Genomic DNA, 20,542 nt, shown 5'->3' on the forward strand with positions numbered 1-20,542 from the left:
TATTAAACACCATATTAAATACCAGAGCAGGCAATTATTTTTAAATAACATCTAAACTGTTTTAAAATGTAATTCGATACATATCAGGATTCATTTGCTCATCTGGGCAGAGCCATGAGTGAAATGCAGTCTGGGAATTGTAGTATGCAGTCTAAAATCCATTGTATTTCTATGATGTAGACCATTGCTTTACTTTTTGGGTTGTGTAATCCTATTATAATGCTCACATGAATGCCATGCTGATGTTCATGTCATTGGCTCTAAAAAATAAAAATAAATTAGTAGAATAATGTTACAATGCAAATGTCATGTAAATTCGTTTTTCATGTCATTTTTGGAAATGAACCTCCCTTGCACTGCTTTGTAACACATTTTTCTGAGTTGTTTCAGTGGGCTGGCCCTCATCTGCTCTAATCAAAGTATTCCCATAGTTTGCTTCTGCAGCCTTTTTCTTCAGAAGAAGCCATACTGTTGGTATTTCCTCTCTCCTCTCGCTTGCTTCTCAAAAGTGTCTCGCACTGTACAGTCTGTGGCAAGTGCAAGTAGCCTGGCTAGCTACTGCCTCCTTGAGAATATTCAGATGAATGACTCGATCCTCTCAATCCATTTGACATGAGAAGCATTTGACGGAAGTGTCGAAAGTAACAAAAATTCTAGTACCGAACCGTGTTTAATGTTCTATTATTTATACCGTGCAACACTAATCCGGAGGCTTTCAAGAAATCCCGCTACGACCTCCGATAAACCATCACAGGCAAAGCGTTAATATAGGACTAAGATCGAATCCTACTTTGCCGGCTCTGACACTCGTGAGATGTGGCAGAGCTTGCAAACTATCACGGATTACAAAGGGAAACCCAGCCACAAGCTGCCCAATGATGCGAGCAGGGCATAACATTTTATTTGTGATCTATCCACTGTGGAGATTTAAAAAACTAGCAGCTGCTCAGATTTTTTACCAGCCCAAATATATTTATTTCACCTTAAATTATACTTAACAAAAAAACAGATGTGCATTCTTTGTAATGTTTTTAAAGCAAGTGTATTACTAGTAAGAAGTAATGTGGTATATTGTTTCATTACATTTAAAATGTGTATTTTTAGGCAAAATATCACAGATGAGACAAACATTTTGCCCCTTTAAGGGTGGGAGGTGACTGTGCCTGTGAGATTGAGTCTGACTGACTAGTAAAAGCGTTGTCTTCTCTTATCTAGCAGTTGAAAAACAACCAAGCTTGTGAACAATGTAAATAGCCAAGAAACACAAGGACAAAGTCTCACTTCAGTATATATTTGTTTCAAGTGTATTAAACCAACTTTTATGCCTGTGCACCGTGCTTCTAAAAATGAATCTTTCTCAGCTCTTCATTTGCGCACAGCCCCCAGTCAGGCAGTGTTGCAGCGCGAGGTGGCATAGGCTATATAGGATTCATAGTTATTTGACTTTGTGCGATTAATTTACATGCTATGAAACAAAATGGTGGAAATACTTTGAAAACAGAATGCAAACAAAATTAGCCCAAGTAATAGTGAATTTCCTTGAAGGCTGCTAGATAAATATGCTAATGAGCGCAACTGGCTGTATTTCCTCTTGGTATGGCAACTGCTTGGTATCCGAGACTGCAAAGTGTAGTGTGTACCGCCCAGTACGTCAGTGGGACCTTTATAGGACCTTTATACCAGGACCTTTATACCAGGCGGTGTCAGAGGAAGGCCCTAGAAATTGTCACACTCGAGCCACCCAAGTCATAGACTGTTCTTTCTTCTACCACACAGCAAGTGGTACCGATGCATAAAATCTGGAACCAACAGGACCCTGAATAGCTTCTAGCCCCAAGCCATAAAACACCTAAATAGTTAGTCCGGGTAAATATTTGGTTATCTGTATTGACCCTCTTTGCACTCTTTTGACTCCCATACGCTGCTGCTACTGTTTATTATCCATCCTGTTGCCTAGTCACTTTACCCCTACCAATATGTACATATCTACCTCAATTACCTCGTACCCCTGCACATCGACTCGGTACTGGTACCCCGTGTATATAGCAAAGTTATTGTTACTCCTGTATTTATTCCTCGTTATAGTTTTTTTCTATATTTCCCTCTCTGCATTGTTGGGAAGGGCCCGTAAATAAGCATTTCACTTAGTTTTCACCTGTTGTTTACGAAGCATGTGACAATGCAATTTGATTTGGTTAATGGATGAAGGGTAAGCGACTTCAATGACTAATTTCTCTAAACGGGGGAAAAAACATCCCCAGATTCACAGGCAATACATTACATAGGATGAAGAAGCCATACTCTAAGCCACAGCTCCATACTTTTCAGACATACATAACTGATACTGGTTGTGGGGTGTGTTGACGGTTATATGAATCCTATAAATAAAAAGGGCCAATTTGGGTGCATTCAATGAGCTTAATTTCTCAAGGATCAAATTATATTTAAACAAAATTATGTTCTAGGACTGCTAGTCTTATCTGTTTCTAACTACAGAAACGATTTCAGCACAACTTGAGGTGGTGGGTGTCAATCCTCTTGTATTTTTAGGCGGAATGACCCATGTGTGCGGTGTGCTTGTCTCAGTCATCACATCTCTCTCATCACACATGGTTCAGACTGTCTTTAATTGTATCCCACTAACCTTTCCTGATAGTAACTGTCTCTCACAGCTAAGGTCTCGGGACACATCAATAGCGTTTGCCTGCCGAGAATACCTCTGAACAGAGTGCAGGCAGTAATTTTCCGGTGCGACGTGTGCTATAAATAGTCTGTCATGTCCACTACAGGGACACTGACAGGTAGCTATGCAGTTTATCCAGGGATGCCGTGTGGTTGTCTGTGTTTGCACATTTATCAATATGCATTTCGGTGTCTTCATGAGTGTGTGTTTACACACCCTATGCATTTGTTTGTGTGCCTACCCTTACTGCTTGTTTGTACACATGGGGGAGGTGCATTCTGAAGGTATTGCAGTACCTCCCCTGTCTCTCTTTCTTCCTTTCTCTCTTTCTCCTCCCCGCTCTCTCTCTTCCCCTTTCTCCTCTGCCCTCTGGTGTATAGAGAGTCCTCCAGCAGTACCTGCTGCTGAATCTGTTGTCTTGTTTTTAGACTCTGTTATAGTCTTCAGACTCGCAGTCACACACGCATGTATGTATCTCCGGCTTCTCATCCCACATCCCATTGAGGGAGGTAATAGAGGCTGGCCTTGGACAGGGGGAGCACGTGGATACGATGCGGGGGATGAGGGAAAGAAAGGAAACCTGGAGAATAAAAGAGGAACATTTTAAGTCAATCTGCCAAGACCAGCTGCTCTCCACTCGGCTACCTGCCAGAGCCAATGAAACCAGCTCCCAGCACCACTGTTTACACGACCAATCTCATTACACACACTCTGTCTGGTTGAAAGGGATGAAAAGGGGGGAGGGTCATTCCATGCCATTTCAGCAAGCCATGAAACCCGTCATCTCAGATTGTTCTGAAATCATTTCTGTAGTTAGAAGCAGATAAGATTAGCATTCCTGCAACATTAATTTGTTGAACTATAATTTGATATCTGAGAAATTAAGCAAATTAATTGCACCCAAATTTGCCATTTTAATTTATAGGATTCATATAATATTCTATAAATATTGTACCTAACATCTGATTTGTAACAATGAGAAGACATAAGGAATTGTCAAAGCCACCCATGGACCCCCACAACCCCAACATCCAGTATATAGTATCAGTTCTCTGTCTGAGAAGTAGTATGAAGCTGTGGCTTGGAGTATTGCTTCTTCATCCTATGTCATGTATTCTCAGTGAATTTGGTGGTGATTCCCCCCCTGAGATTTTTTCCCCCCCAATGTTAAATGGATAGTTCACACAAATTACGAAATTACATTGGTTTCCTTATCCTATAAGCAGTTTACGGACAAGGTATGACAGCAATGGTACCTATGTTAGCATTTCTGTGGTTCATTTCCAAATCATCTATAAGTAACATCATTGAATTACTCAATCAATTATTAGATTCTTCAGGGTGATTTGGACATAAAGCATGAAAGCGCTAATGTAAGTACAGTTGACTTGGATTTGTGCCACAAATGCAAAAAAGTTAGCAGTGGACAACAAAACCAACACGTGGATTTCTGTCATACCTTGTCCATAGACAGCTTATAGGGTAAGGAAACCAGTATGTCATTTTGTAATTTTGGTGAACTATTACCCCTTTAACATTGATGTGGGGGGGAGGGAGCTTTAAAAAATAAATCCCCCAGAACAGCACCATCTAGTGTTCAGAACCTGGTAATATCAAGATGTAGGATGGGACATAAACGTAAAACTTCAATGACTAATTTCTCTGAACTGGGGAAAAACAACACCAAATTCACTGGGAATACATTACATACGATAAAGAAACAGTACTCTGAGCTGCAGCTCCAAACTACTTGTCAGACATGGAGAACTGAAACTACACCGAACAAAAATATAAACGCAACATGAAACTAATTCAAAGATATTACTGAGTTACAGTTCATATAAGGAAACTAGTCAATTGAAATAAATTCATTAGACCCTAATCTACAGATTTCACATGACTGGGAATACATATATACATCTGTTGGTCACAGATACCTTTAAAAAGATAAACGGATTGATGTGGATCAGAAAAGCAGTCAGTATCTGGTGTGACCACCATTTGCCTCATGTAGTGCGACACATCTCCTTTGCATAGAGTTTATAAGGTTGTTGGTTGTGGACTGTTGTCCCGCTCCTCTTCAACGGCTGTGTAATGTTGCTGGACATTGGCGGGAACAAGAACACGCTGTCGTAGACGTAGATCTAGAGCATCCCAAACATGCTCAATGAGTGAAATGTCTGGTGAGTATGTAGGCCATGGAAGAACTGGGACATTTTCAGCATCCAGGATTTGTGTACAGATCCTTGCGACATCGGGCCGTGCATTATCATGCTGAAAGATGAGGTGATGGTGGTGGATGAATGGCACAAAAATGGGCCTCAGAATCTCGTCATGGTATCTCTGCATTCAAATTGCCATTGCTAAAATGCAATTGTGTTCATTGTCCGTAGCTTATGCATGCCCATACCATAAGCCCACCGCCAACATAACGTTGACATCAGCCAACCGCTTGCCCACACGGCCCCATACACGCCGTCTGCCATCTGCCAGGTACAGTTGAAACTGGGATTCATCCGTGAAGATCACACTTCTCCAGCGTGCCAGTGGCCATCGAAGGTGGTCATTTGTCCACTGAATTCGGTTATGTGGCCAAACTGCAGTCGGGTCAACACGCTGGTGAGGATGACGAGCACACAGATTAGCTACACTGAGACCTGGGCAGGTGTGGTTACACGTGGTCTGCAGTTGTGGGCCGGTTGGAAGTACTGCCAAATTCTCTAAAACGACATTGGAGGAGGCTTTTATGACCTAGACAAGATATTAACCACTCCACCTGTCCGGTGGATGGATTATCTCTGGCAATTTGTGCAAAGTTTGAGAGAAATACTCTGCGTGGAACATTCCTGCATAAACATGGGGCACTACATGTTGTGGGGTGTGATTGGCATTTCTTTGGATTCCTCATGCCTAACTCATTGTTAGAAAAAAGTTTGGTCCAAATCGGATGTTTAGGTACTATATTTATTGAATATTATATTTATCCTATGCACCCAAATTGGCCATATAAATGTAATCAATTAGCTTAATTTCTCTGAGATCAAATTATATTTGAATAAAACAATGTTTCAGGAATGCTAATCTTATCTGTTGGTGAGTGTCGAAATCATCTTGTCCTTTTTGAAGTGGAACGACCCAAGAGAGAGACATGAAGAAAGGGCCAGATGATGGTGAGTTTTGTCTGGAGTCCCAACAGTCTGTCCTTTAGGGGAAAGACAGATGCGGGAAAAAGGGGAGAATGCTGCTCTTGGCTGTGAAACACCTCCACACTCACAGACAGGCTCTGTCGCCCCGCCCACTCCATTCTTGTGTGTGTGTGTGCTGCAGATGTTTTTGCGTGGCGGCTGCTCTGGCTTTTCTGTCACCGCGCAGAGCTGAGAGGAGGAGGAGGAGAGCGCAGCGCAGCAGAGAGAGAGAGAGCGAGAGTGCGTCCGTGTGCTTGTGTGTGCTATGCAGAGATTGCTCTGTCTGGCTGCTGGTGATTTGGTAGGAGCTTTTGGTGTGTTTATGTAGACATCCACCATTCTGCTGTTGGTTGTGTGTTTAGGTCAGTAAGCCATCGAGGAGGAGCTCTCGTAAGGTAGATTGCATGCTGTTTGCATTTGACTGCTGCAGGAGACCGCCAGGAAAGGAGGGAGCGGGAACAAGTGGAAGAGAGAGCTGTTACCCTCAATGTGCATTGGTCTGTTTATCTTCTCTACTGCTTGCTAGTGTTTAGCTGTGTGGCTGATGCGGCATGTGTCTATGAGTCAGGCTGAAGCCATACTGTAAGTGAGGTTGCAGCGCTGTAGTGGAGGAGACAATGCTTGTAATGAATGTTCTCTCTGCGTAGGGGACGGACGGTGAGGTCAGCTGGGCTGCTGTTTTCTGAACATCAGACTCTGAATTCCTCTACAGTGGAGGAGCTCCTGGTGGCTTTGTTTGGGTTGCCTGGCGGGACAGAAACAACGGTCTGATTCAGTGTGGTCTGTGTCAGCCAGAGGCACAATGCATGTGTGAGCTGAGCTGGGCAGGTGGCAGGGTTAGTGCTAGATGTAGTGTGACTGTGGACTGGACACATACCATTCATTCACACATACTCTCACATACAGGAGAGTTAGGGACTTATCACTCGTTCGATTTCAGTCATTACATGCAGCATTAGAGCAGTGAGTGAGTCTGTTAGGCAGGCAGGCAGCTCTCCTTACACCTCAGGCTGCCATTCCATTACAGCAGTGTGCTTTTCGGGACTGAGTCTCCCATTTGCTTTTTGTAGCCAGCTGTGGAGCCCCTTGATTCTCATACCTGACTTATGGTTGAGAGGAAAGGTATTCTATCCTTGGGGTGCAGAGGGATATAGCCCCTAAGCTATTTGAGAGAGTGAATTCAGCAGGACTTTGGAAGACAGGCATTGAGATTGAGATTGGATCCGCTTGTAAAGCAAGAGCACGGCCATTGATAGGTATTGTGAGGGGTATAGTAAAGACTCAGTGGGGTGTGAAATTGGTTGAGGGATAGTGTGTGTTGGACAGTGTGTCAGACAGTGTGTGTGTGTGTGTCCATTCTCTCACGCGTAATGCTGTGCCCAGCGTCCTGCCTGCCTCTCCTAAGGGACCTGGCTCAGTGGCGCTGCCTGCTAGGGTGGCACCGCCAACAAGGGGTCAGTGCAGGGGTCACTGCAGGGGCTGGGCCGGGGTCAGAGATTGGGGTTGGGGGAATGAATCGGCCCGTCTGCCTCACCAAACCGCAACATGGGAGCAAGGTGAGTACCTTAATTTACTCAGCAATCTTTCAGTCAGTTTAAACCTAGTCTTTTTACACCACACATTAGAAAGACTAGATACTGCAATAATAGTAATAATAAATCATTGATGAACCTAGTCTTTGTCTGTCCCCTCAGTTTTGTGTGATTCTTGTCATAAGGGGCCTCGTATGGAGCGATTTGAGTGCCAACATTGTATTTGAATTCCATAATTTTGAATTTGAATTAACTTTTTAGTATTTGTTTTATTTGTAACGCACAAATGTAATAATTTTATTGAGTGAATAACTGTATTTCGTTTTAAAATCAAATATTTAAGTTCGATATATTCTGTTTCAAAATGGTATATATTGCATTCATTGTCTATCAAGTTTACAAACAATAATTTCAAGTTCATCAACGTTTCATATATTCAACTTCTCAGATGCATTCGGATTCAGTTTTTAAATTCGGTTCTCTAAATTCAGATTCAAAACCACAGACAACATCGTGGTACTTTCATAGCCAGGGAATGTAGAGGAGAACCAATATAATGAAATACTTACTGTGGTAAACAGAAGCTTCTTGTGAAATGTTGAATTTATTTTCTAGCATTTAAACCATTTTGGCTATAAACTATGATGATCGCATTCCTGGAAGCTAAGAGTCTCTGAAATATCTGTTCCCTCTATGATGATCGCATTCCTGGAAGCTAAGAGTCTCTGAAATATCTGTTCCCTCTATGATGATCCCATTCCTGGAAGCTAAGAGTCTCTGAAATATCTGTTCCCTCTATGATGATCCCATTCCTGGAAGCTAAGAGTCTCTGAAATATCTGTTCCCTCTATGATGATCCCATTCCTGGAAGCTAAGAGTCTCTGAAATATCTGTTCCCTCTATGATGATCCCATTCCTGGAAGCTAAGAGTCTCTGAAATATCTGTTCCCTCTATGATGATAGCATTCCTGGAAGCTAAGAGACTCTGAGATATCTGTTCCCTCTATGATGATCCCATTCCTGGAAGCTAAGAGACTCTGAAATATCTGTTCCCTCTATGATGATCCCATTCCTGGAAGCTAAGAGACTCTGAAATATCTGTTCCCTCTATGATGATCGCATTCCTGGAAGCTAAGAGACTCTGAAATATCTGTTCCCTCTATGATGATCGCATTCCTGGAAGCTAAGAGACTCTGAGATATCTGTTCCCTCTATGATGATCCCATTCCTGGAAGCTAAGAGTCTCTGAGATATCTGTTCCCTCTATGATGATCCCATTCCTGGAAGCTAAGAGTCTCTGAGATATCTGTTCCCTCTATGATGATCCCATTCCTGGAAGCTAAGAGACTCTGAAATATCTGTTCCCTCTATGATGATCGCATTCCTGGAAGCTAAGAGACTCTGAGATATCTGTTCCCTCTATGATGATCCCATTCCTGGAAGCTAAGAGTCTCTGAGATATCTGTTCCCTCTATGATGATCCCATTCCTGGAAGCTAAGAGACTCTGAGATATCTGTTCCCTCTATGATGATCCCATTCCTGGAAGCTAAGAGACTCTGAGATATCTGTTCCCTCTATGATGATCCCATTCCTGGAAGCTAAGAGTCTCTGAGATATCTGTTCCCTCTATGATGATCCCATTCCTGGAAGCTAAGAGTCTCTGAAATATCTGTTCCCTCTATGATGATCCCATTCCTGGAAGCTAAGAGTCTCTGAAATATCTGTTCCCTCTATGATGATCCCATTCCTGGAAGCTAAGAGTCTCTGAAATATCTGTTCCCTCTATGATGATCCCATTCCTGGAAGCTAAGAGTCTCTGAAATATCTGTTCCCTCTATGATGATCCCATTCCTGGAAGCTAAGAGTCTCTGAAATATCTGTTCCCTCTATGATGATCCCATTCCTGGAAGCTAAGAGACTCTGAAATATCTGTTCCCTCTATGATGATCGCATGCCGCATTGGAAGGGAGTAACACAAAATAAAAACAATTTGGCCCACATAAGAATACTGTTGAATATTCCTGACAGTTTAGCCCTTCTAAGGATAGCCTTTCCTCTGCCAATGTAAACCTGCTCTTGTGACCTACTGGGTTCGAACTGGGTCTCCTGCCTGTCACAAGACTGTGTTAGCCCACTTAGCCCATAGCTTCCGGAACTAATCCCTAACACAATTCTACAGCAAGGTTACTCATCAAAAGAGCTTGGTTCATCAAACCACTTCAGTTACATTTTACCCCCTTTGACCTCATACTCAGATATCACGGCACCAATATAACTGACTGGGTTGGAAATCAGGCTTACTGCACAACAACAGCACTTTATTTTGCAAACAGAAGCAGAATGATCTGTAGACCCCATTTAATGAGAGGGCAACAGAGGTGGTTTGGGGATCCATGCATGTGATGAACAACCTTGCCTGAGACCTAAAAACGTGTTAGTTTGACTGATTGGGTTCTAACCCAGGTCTCCTGTGCTTCAGACAATTCAAGTTTTCAGGTCTCCGATAAGTTACTTATCACAAAAGCATGGTCACCAAAGCTGCTGCTACATGGTCACGTGTGTTTTCGAGGCAGAAGTCTTGCGGTTGAGTCTCAATATGCGATGAATCAGGGGAAAGCAGTACTTGCTAAGCAGACAGTGTGATGTCCTTTACAATGGTACCCCTGGACCCATGTACAGTTGCGCTGGTTCAAACCAGAGGGTTCTCTGTAGAGCGAGTTTAGGTGGTGAATGTAGCATATGGGAATCTGTGAAACTCATTAATCAGCCTGAAGTGTTGTCCCTTGCACAATAGTAAAAGGCCTTTTTCAATAGCACGGTGGGTTATAACTATGGTTGGGTGGTATTTAGATTTTCATATTGTCATACTGTCCTCTCATACCGGGCTATACGGTATTACCAGCTCAGTACACAAGGGGGCGCCCAAAAACAAAAAGAAAAGTCTAGAATTCTATTGCCCAGAATGCTGACAAAGTGAGCACAAGTAATGTCAAATTTCAATGGAGGCTGCTAGCTCAATATGATAACAAGCGCAAATGAAAATAAAGAAATTGCTGAGACAGGCAATCCAGCTCATAAAGTTACACATCTATAGTTAGCAGCTACCAAATTGGTGAGTTTAGACATTTACAAGCAAAAGTTAATGAGAGACCTTGAGAGACCTGTATCTGTGTGAAGTCTGGAGTTGCTAGGCTAGGGCCTGCCTGCTCTGCTCAGAAAAGAGGTGAAAAAACACAAGGAAATCAAGATGGTGGCAGCTGTACAAATAACGAATCCAAAGGACTTTGACTTCTGAAACACGGCAGAAAGCTAACACAAATGATGCCCCATTTGAGTCTCGGTATGAGCTGAATCACATGCACATTGGACCCACTCCACTTTGCCTACCAACAGATCTGCCATTTCCATCGCTATTCACACGGCCGTAACACATCTGAACAAGAGGAACACCTATGTGAGAATGCTGTTCATTGGCTAGTTTAGCGTTCAACACTATTGTTCCCTCCAAGCTCGACACCAAGCTCAGAGCCCCGGGTCTGGACACTATCCTATGCAACTGGGTCCTGGACTTCCTGATGGGCAGGCCACAGGCTGTGAGGACTGGCAACCACACCACCTCCACACGGACTCGAGCGGGTGGTGAAGACTGCCCAGTACATTACTGGGACCTTTTTTTATTTATTTTAATATATTATTATTAATTTTTTACCTTTATTTAACCAGTTAACTAGTTAAGTTAAGAACAAATTCTTATTTTCAATGATGGCCTAGGAACAGTGGGTTAACTGCCTGTTCAGGGACAGAACGACAGATTTGTACCTTGTCAGCTCAGGGGTTTGAACTTGCAACCTTCCGGCTACTAGTCCAACGCTCTAACAACTAGGCTACCCTGGGACCTTGCTCCCACCCATCCAGGACATTACTCAAAAATGTGCCTGATGAAGAAGGCCCGCAGCATTATGAAGGACAACACACCCCAGCCACGAGCTGTTCACTCCCTTACCATCGGAGCATGTGGTCTGATACCAACAACCTCAGAGACAGTTTCTGTCTACAAGCCGTCAGACTGCTGAACACTTGAACTGGACTGACAACCTGCACTGAGTCTCCACACCGTAGCACACATCCACTCACTCACACCCACACAGATATACACCGGGTATACAAAACATTAAGAAGAACTGCTCTTTCCATGACATAGACTTACCAGATGAAAGCTATGAACTCTTATTGTCACTTATTGAAGTGGATTAAACCAGTGTAGATGAAGGGGAGGAGACAGGTTTAAGAAGGATTTTTAAGCCTTGAGACAATTGAGACATGTATTGTGTATGTGTGCCATTCAGAGGGTGAATGGGCAAGACAAAATATCAAAGTGCCTTTGAACGGGGTATGGTAGTAGGTACCTAGCACAGTTGTTTGTGGCCAGAACTGCAATGCTGCTGGGTTGTTCGCGCTCATCAGTTTCCCGTGTGTATATCAAGAATGTTCCACCACCAAAGGACATCCAGCCAACTTGACACAACTGTGGGATGCATTGGAGTCAACGTGGGCCATCATCCCTGTGGAACACTTCAACACCTTGAGTCCATGCCCTGATGAATTGAGGTTGTTCTGAGCCATTTACTTTGTTCTTATTTGTTGTTGCATTGTCGAGAAGGAAGCCACAAGTAAGCATTTCATTGGACGGTGTATACCATGTGTATCCTGTACATACCACTAATACAACTTAAACATGAATCAGGGGAAGCGGTAGTGATTAAGCAAGCAGCGTGTCGTCCTTTACATGAACTTCCTGAACTTATCCCTATAGGCTGTAGGTAAGTGGACTAACACAGCTTTGTGACATTCAGGTTCGAACCCAGTCAGTCACGAGCAAGATGAAATGGGGAGTGAAAAGGCTGTTCTCAGAAGAGGTATGACAGGGCTACTCAACTATATGCTTATGGAGGCCAAAGGGTTCTCCTCTCATGGCATCAAGAGAATGTTGCTATATCTCTCATTTTGAGAAATGCTATTGCAGCCAGGGAAAGAGTGTGCGAGAGGGGAAAACAAGTGCATGAGAACAAGAGGGAATGGATCGTTACTGGTGTTCTAGCCGAGACATTTGATGCCTCTAACTCAATTACTAGGCTCTCACTGCTGGCCAATCTCATCCCAAACTTTTAGCCAGATTGCTATTGATCCTAGTGTGGGCAGAGGAATGGAGAGGTGTAGAGGCTGTGTACTGGGGCTGGGTTTGGGGGGGAGGGAATGATTGAGAGGATGCAGAGGGCCCTCTGTGACCCATTCCCTGGCCGAGAGGGTAACGTAATACCCGTGGCCTGGCAGCTGGATGGTTTTTCGGGACACATGAGCCTCTGGGTACTCTGTTCAGCCTGAGGTCACTGCCTGTTACTGGAACTAGAGGAAGAGAAGAGGAGAGGACCACACCTGCTCTTTTTCTCACTCACTTTTTATTCCTCACCCGCTTCTCGCTTTTCCTCTGCTGTTCATTACGGTTTTTATTTTTGCCCTTCCTGTTTTGCTCCCTGTCTCCTACTGCATCCTCTTACTGTCTCTCACCTCTCTGTTTTACTCCCTGTCTCCCACTGCATCCTTACTGTCTCTCACCTCTCTGTTTTACTCCCTGTCTCCCACTGCATCCTCTTACTGTCTTTCACCTCTCTGTTTTGCTCCCTGTCTCCTACTGCATCCTCCTACTGTCTCTCACCTCTCTGTTTTGCTCCCTGTCTCCCACTGCATCCTTACTGTCTCTCACCTCTCTGTTTTACTCCCTGTCTCCCACTGCATCCTCTTACTGTCTTTCACCTCTCTGTTTTGCTCCCTGTCTCCTACTGCATCCTCTTACTGTCTCTCACCTCTCTGTTTTGCTCCCTGTTTCCTACTGCATCCTTACTGTCTTCACTGTTTTGCTCTCTCCCACTGCACCTCTTACTGTCTCTCACCTCTCTGTTTTGCTCCCTGTCTCCCACTGCATCCTCTTACTGTCTCTCACCTCTCTGTTTTGCTCCCTGTCTCCTACTGCATCCTCTTACTGTCTCTCACCTCTCTGTTTTGCTCCCTGTCTCCTACTGCATCCTCTTACTGTCTCTCACCTCTCTGTTTTGCTCCCTGTCTCCCACTGCATCCTCTTACTGTCTCTCACCTCTCTGTTTTGCTCCCTGTCTCCTACTGCATCCTCTTACTGTCTCTCACCTCTCTGTTTTGCTCCCTGTCTCCTACTGCATCCTCTTACTGTCTCTCACCTCTCTGTTTTGCTCCCTGTCTCCTACTGCATCCTCTGTTTTGCTGTCTCTCACCTCTCTGTTTTGCTCCCTGTCTCCTACTGCATCCTCTTACTGTCTCTCACCTCTCTGTTTTGCTCCCTGTCTCCCACTGCATCCTCTTACTGTCTCTCACCTCTCTGTTTTGCTCCCTGTCTCCTACTGCATCCTCTTACTGTCTCTCACCTCTCTGTTTTGCTCCCTGTCTCCCACTGCATCCTCTTACTGTCTCTCACCTCTCTGTTTTGCTCCCTGTCTCCTACTGCATCCTCTTACTGTCTCTCACCTCTCTGTTTTGCTCCCTGTCTCCTACTGCATCCTCTTACTGTCTCTCACCTCTCTGTTTTGCTCCCTGTCTCCTGCATCCTCTTACATCCTCTTTTTGCTGTCTCTCACCTCTTACTGTTTTGCTCCCTGTCTCCTACTGCATCCTCTTACTGTCTCTCACCTCTCTGTTTTGCTCCCTGTCTCCTACTGCATCCTCTTACTGTCTCTCACCTCTCTGTTTTGCTCCCTGTCTCCCACTGCATCCTCTTACTGTCTCCTCACCTCTCTGTTTTGCTCCCTGTCTCCCACTGCATCCTCTTACTGTCTTACTGTTTTGCTCTCACCTCTGCATCCTCTTACTTTTGCTCCCTGTCTCCCACTGCATCCTCTTACTGTCTCTCACCTCTCTGTTTTGCTCCCTGTCTCCCACTGCATCCTCTTACTGTCTCTCACCTCTCTGTTTTGCTCCCTGTCTCCCACTGCATCCTCTTACTGTCTCTCACCTCTCTGTTTTGCTCCCTGTCTCCTACTGCATCCTCTTACTGTCTCTCACCTCTCTGTTTTGCTCCCTGTCTCCCACTGCATCCTCTTACTGTCTCTCACCTCTCTGTTTTACTCCCTGTCTCCCACTGCATCCTCTTACTGTCTTTCACCTCTCTGTTTTGCTCCCTGTCTCCCACTGCATCCTCTTACTGTCTCTCACCTCTCTGTTTTGCTCCCTGTCTCCCACTGCATCCTCTTACTGTCTTTCACCTCTCTGTTTTGCTCCCTGTCTCCCACTGCATCCTCTTACTGTCTCTCACCTCTCTGTTTTGCTCCCTGTCTCCCACTGCATCCTCTTACTGTCTCTCACCTCTCTGTTTTGCTCCCTGTCTCCCACTGCATCCTCTTACTGTCTCTCACCTGTTTTTCTCTCCACCCCTCTCTCTTTTTCCATCCTCCTCACACTTCTCTCTCTGCCACATCTCTCCTTTTTTTGCTTACTCAATCCATCTTTTCTCATCTTCCTTTTGTCCATTATTTTCCCTCCCTCTCCTGGTACATTCGAGAGAGAGATGAAGAGAGAGAGAGGGGATCCACACAAACAAATCGCCTTCATTGCAGTATCCACACCCCTCTCATTTTCTCCATTCTGCTATGGCAACATCAATATGAAAGAAGTAGCCTAGTTGTGTTTTAATTTGTAAAGCACAATGACTAAAATGGCACTGAAGCACACTACTCCAAGTCTGTTCTCCCAGACTCTGTCTAATTGACTGACCTGTAAAGTCTCATCAGGTTAGAGACCCATTAACAGAGGTAGCCTGTAGTCTCAGGACCAGGTGGTCTCTCAGCCAAATTTTATAACCAATGTTGGTTACAAAATGATTGCATTTGAGCTTCTAGAGTGTGCGGCTCTCCTTTTTGATCTTTTAAGAGCAGCCATTTAGCAGGCTGATGAGTCTGCAGTCTCATGGCCTTTTCTGCTGCAACACAACAAAAGGCCTGATGGAACAAATCCTGGAGGGAGGGCAAGACGGTCTCTCTACCTCAGAAGGAGAGCTTCCAAAGTGCCTCAGCCAGTCGATACCAAACCAGCCAGGGGGCCCTTTTTGGCTTAGAGTAGAATAGTCAGTTAGGCAGTGTGAGTGTAGCCTCTCTCTCTTCAGGCACAGCAGTGAGGAAATTGTCCTGGCAAACGGTGTCTGAGAAGCCGTTAAATAATTTACTGTAGCGAACTACTTTTAACTGTGAGAACAGGCCTGAATGTTCCACTCCTGCACTGCCAGTGAGGTAGTTTGTGTACTTTGCATTGCTCCTCTCTCTGGAGGAGGTAGTGGTGGGAGAGAAGCTGTGTCTCTCAGCTGAAAGGAGGTGGTTGGTTGTTTGGCAGGGTTTGACTGCTTCTGCAGGAGGTTGTCAGAAAATAGATGATCTAGGTGGAGTTCATGCAAGGCCCTCAAAGTTAATGGTCACACATTTGGGTACTTTATTTGATAATTTACCCAAATGTGAGATGGTTACATGTGTTACCTTCCTTTACTTGTCTAGTTAAATAAAAACCACTGACCAGCTTGTTTTTATCAGTAAAATATCATGTCAAAAGCTGTAAAAAAAAAACACCATCAGTAACGAAGCTGACAGAATTTCAGAGCAGGGTGATACGGTTTAGAGCATATGTTTTGATTGGAGGTGAAACAACACAACTCTTCCCCAGAAGCTCCCCTCACTGGCCAAGCTCATTGCAGATGATGTGCAACTTAAATGTGGAAGTTGTTCAATAATTCAGCAGCCAGCGGCTGGGCTGGTCTGTGTGCCTCTCCACAACCCAGCCCCATGTCTCTAGACCTAGCCTCAGCCGTATCACCCCAGCCCCATGTCTCTAGACCTAGCCTCAGCCGTATCACCCCAGCCCCATGTCTCTAGACCTAGCCTCAGCCGTATCACCCCAGCCCCATGTCTCTAGACCTAGCCTCAGCCGTATCACCCCAGCCCCATGTCTCTAGACCTAGCCTCAGCCGTATCACCCCAGCCCCATGTCTCTAGACCTAGCCTCAGCCGTATCACCCCAGCCCCATGTCTCTAGACCTAGCCTCAGCCGTATCACCCCAGCCCCATGTCTCTAGACCTAGCCTCAGCCGTATCACCCCAGCCCCATGTCTCTAGACCTAGCCTCAGCCGTATCACCCCAGCCCCATGTCTCTAGACCTAGCCTCAGCCGTATCACCCCAGCCCCATGTCTCTAGACCTAGCCTCAGCCGTATCACCCCAGCCCCATGTCTCTAGACCTAGCCTCAGCCGTATCACCCCAGCCCCATGTCTCTAGACCTAGCCTCAGCCGTATCACCCCAGCCCCATGTCTCTAGACCTAGCCTCAGCCGTATCACCCCAGCCCCATCTCTCTAGACCTAGCCTCAGCCGTATCACCCCAGCCTCATCTCTCTAGACCTAGCCTCAGCCGTATCACCCCAGCCCCATGTCTCTAGACCTAGCCGCAGCCGTATTACCCCAGCCCCATGTCTCTAGACCTAGCCTCAGCCGTATCACCCCAGCCCCATCTCTCTAGACCTAGCCTCAGCCGTATCACCCCAGCCCCATCTCTCTAGACCTAGCCTCAGCCGTATCACCCCAGCCCCATCTCTCTAGACCTAGCCTCAGCCGTATCACCCCAGCCCCATCTCTCTAGACCTAGCCGCAGCCGTATCACCCCAGCCCCATCTCTCTAGACCTAGCCTCAGCCGTATCACCCCAGCCCCATCTCTCTAGACCTAGCCTCAGCCGTTTCACCCCAGCCCCATGCAGCCCCATCCCAAGCCAGCCAGTACCAGAAAGATAATGCTTTACTTAAGATTTGAACAGGCCTGCAGAGCCCAAGCCCAGGCTAGATTAAACATTTTAATTAAAATAAGAGCGAATGAGCGAGGGGAGGAAGAAAAGAGCATTTACCACCACTGGGAAAGTTTGCAAGCTTTTGTGAGTGTCAGAGGATTAGCCAACAACCCAGTTGGTTTTTCACTCCCTGGTTTAGAGAGCTAAATAGATTGTTTTGTAAATGTGTGTATACTCTGCATGTCTGCGTCATTGTCATAGTGTAGAGAAGTGTGGTTGACATGCGCTGTGCTGGTGTTATTACTCCCTTGAGTCTCTGTAGCAGTGATTGAAACCCCTGAGTCTCTGTAGCAGTGATTGAAACCCCTGAGTCTCTGTAGCAGTGATTGAAACCCCTGAGTCTCTGTAGCAGTGATTGAAACCCCTGAGTCTCTGTAGCAGTGATTGAAACCCCTGAGGCTCTGTAGCAGTGATTGAAACCCCTGAGGCTCTGTAGCAGTGATTGAAACCCCTGAGTCTCTGTAGCAGTGATTGAAACCCCTGAGGCTCTGTAGCAGTGATTGAAACCCCTGAGTCTCTGTAGCAGTGATTGAAACCCCTGAGTCTCTGTAGCAGTGATTGAAACCCCTGAGGCTCTGTAGCAGAGATTGAAACCCCTGAGGCTCTGTAGCAGTGATTGAAACCCCTGAGGCTCTGTAGCAGTGATTGAAACCCCTGAGGCTCTGAAGCAGTGATTGAAACCCCTGAGTCTCTGTAGCAGTGATTGAAACCCCTGAGTCTCTGTAGCAGTGATTGAAACCCCTGAGGCTCTGAAGCAGTGATTGAAACCCCTGAGGCTCTGTAGCAGTGATTGAAACCCCTGAGGCTCTGTAGCAGAGATTGAAACCCCTGAGTCTCTGTAGCAGTGATTGAAACCCCTGAGTCTCTGTAGCAGTGATTGAAACCCCTGAGGCTCTGTAGCAGTGATTGAAACCCCTGAGGCTCTGAAGCAGTGATTGAAACCCCTGAGTCTCTGTAGCAGTGATTGAAACCCCTGAGTCTCTGTAGCAGTGATTGAAACCCCTGAGTCTCTGTAGCAGTGATTGAAACCCCTGAGTCTCTGTAGCAGTGATTGAAACCCCTGAGTCTCTGTAGCAGTGATTGAAACCCCTGAGTCTCTGTAGCAGTGATTGAAACCCCTGAGGCTCTGTAGCAGTGATTGAAACCCCTGAGTCTCCGTAGCAGTGATTGAAACCCCTGAGGCTCTGAAGCAGTGATTGAAACCCCTGAGGCTCTGTAGCAGTGATTGAAACCCCTGAGTCTCTGTAGCAGTGATTGAAACCCCTGAGTCTCTGTAGCAGTGATTGAAACCCCTGAGGCTCTGTAGCAGAGATTGAAACCCCTGAGTCTCTGTAGCAGTGATTGAAACCCCTGAGTCTCTGTAGCAGTGATTGAAACCCCTGAGGCTCTGAAGCAGTGATTGAAACCCCTGAGTCTCTGTAGCAGTGATTGAAACCCCTGAGTCTCTGTAGCAGTGATTGAAACCCCTGAGTCTCTGTAGCAGTGATTGAAACCCCTGAGTCTCCGTAGCAGTGATTGAAACCCCTGAGTCTCCGTAGCAGTGATTGAAACCCCTGAGTCTCTGTAGCAGTGATTGAAACCCCTGAGTCTCTGTAGCAGTGATTGAAACCCCTGAGGCTCTGTAGCAGTGATTGAAACCCCTGAGGCTCTGTAGCAGTGATTGAAACCCCTGAGGCTCTGTAGCAGTGATTGAAACCCCTGAGTCTCTGTAGCAGTGATTGAAACCCCTGAGGCTCTGTAGCAGTGATTGAAACCCCTGAGGCTCTGTAGCAGTGATTGAAACCCCTGAGGCTCTGTAGCACACCATAGAGAGAGGCTGGGCTATTCATTTGTACACAGACACACACACACACACAGGGGGGGGGGGTAGATAGTGTACAATCACTGTTATTGTGTTGACGGGCGAAGATTTGAAGAATGGGTTTGATCCAAATGGGACGGTGACATGCTGCATTCCGTGAGGTGTGATCTGAGTGGTTTAGAGTATGTTGTTCATTTTTGGTGGCGCTGAGGAGATTTGTGTAAATGTTGATGGACAAGGGATTTCAATTCAATTAGCCTAAATTACATTAATTGGTGGCATGGGGCACACTACCAGAGGTCCTTATTTACCCCTCCCCTCCCCCGCCCCCCACACACACACACACACGGAGTAGAGGAGGGGGGTGAGCTTTATCACCAAAGACCTGCCGACTGGATTACGGCACAAAATTCTGTCAATCAGTCATTAATAAAGGTGGATAAGAGGATCAGCTTCCCTGAGGGACTCTGCCAAGGAAACTGACTGACCTCTACACATCTGACCTCACAGACAAATATTTGGGCTGATAGATGGAGAGACAAGGGATACAGAGGAATTTGCGTGACTGGATGCATTTGAAAACCCAAATGAAGTGACATTAAACTTACATTTTTTGTTGTTGTTATTAATTGGGACACTGATTACACAGGAATCAGTATTTGATTCTAACCCACATTTTTTAGCAGTTGTGTGTCTTTCTCCCCTGAGGTTTCTCTGACCCAGCTGCTCTTTTCATAGTGCATGGTTAAAGTCGGTCATGCCGTTATTCAGCCAATCGGTCCAGTGGGTCCTAACATAGCCATTGATTTGTGGGAAGCCTCCAACCTGCCACACATATTAATATTTAATATTATAAATATTGAAACTTACCCCCTGGGGCAGTTTTACTGGAGCAGAAACACAAGCACCTCTCACCATGTCACCCCACTTCCTCCTCCTCCCTCGCATCTTTGCACCCTCCCATCCTTTCAACCCCAGGGCTTCAGATGAAAGTGAGCTAGAGGACACAGCACATAAGCCCTGTTGGAATGCTTAGAAAAATGTGTCCTTTGTTCTTACCTTGCTTTGTGTAATGACTGATCTAACGGAACTGAGTGGGTGATGGATCGATTGCCACATTTGCTTCAATTCCTTCCATGTTGCTTCAATGAGGTCAGATCAGTGATCAACATGAGGATCTATGAAAAGTAGAACGTGAAGGAAGGAAGGTGTGTTCAAACAGATGTCTTATTTAAGAGAAGCTTCTAGATGAGGACAGTTACCCCATCCTTCTGTAAACAGCCTCCCAGTCTACCTCCGTCTATGGAGCCTGAAGGTTGGCCCGACTTCTACCCCAATTCAAATTGTCCATCATAGACCGTATGGTCCTATCTGTTTCTGGCTAGGTCCCATATTGACCGTAGAAGGTTGTGTTGTTATCCCAGGTTGTCTCCTGTTC

The 20,542-nt window shown here is 45.5% G+C and overlaps 1 protein-coding gene and 1 long non-coding RNA gene across 4 annotated transcripts in view; one reads left to right on the forward strand and one right to left on the reverse strand.

Moving 5' to 3' along the window:
• LOC118390146 (E3 ubiquitin-protein ligase Siah2-like) overlaps positions 1-20,542 on the forward strand; it is a 52,983-nt gene that overhangs the window by 25,679 nt on the left and 6,762 nt on the right. The window contains exon 1 of one of the 2 annotated variants that reach the window (XM_035780412.2): positions 5,712-7,424. The exons of the other annotated variant lie outside the window; for it this stretch is intronic. Coding sequence (XP_035636305.1) covers positions 7,239-7,424 — 186 coding nt within the window. The 5' untranslated portion in view covers positions 5,712-7,238. Of the gene's footprint in view, positions 1-5,711; positions 7,425-20,542 lie in introns of those variants that run through there. 2 annotated transcript variants of the gene reach the window in all.
• Positions 12,682-16,080, reverse strand: LOC127906171 (uncharacterized). 2 transcript variants are annotated; one of them, XR_008060540.1, is made up of 7 exons: positions 14,688-16,080; positions 14,588-14,637; positions 14,488-14,537; positions 14,388-14,437; positions 13,704-14,003; positions 13,400-13,649; positions 12,682-13,212 (listed from the first exon to the last, which is right to left on the reverse strand). It is a non-coding gene; the product is annotated as an uncharacterized LOC127906171 (long non-coding RNA). The 2 variants fall into 2 exon arrangements; XR_008060539.1 differs by lacking the exons at positions 14,588-14,637; positions 14,688-16,080 and having other exon boundaries at positions 14,388-14,579.

The sequence above is a fragment of the Oncorhynchus keta genome, chromosome 11 (assembly GCF_023373465.1).
Source record: "Oncorhynchus keta strain PuntledgeMale-10-30-2019 chromosome 11, Oket_V2, whole genome shotgun sequence".
NCBI lineage: Eukaryota > Metazoa > Chordata > Actinopteri > Salmoniformes > Salmonidae > Oncorhynchus > Oncorhynchus keta.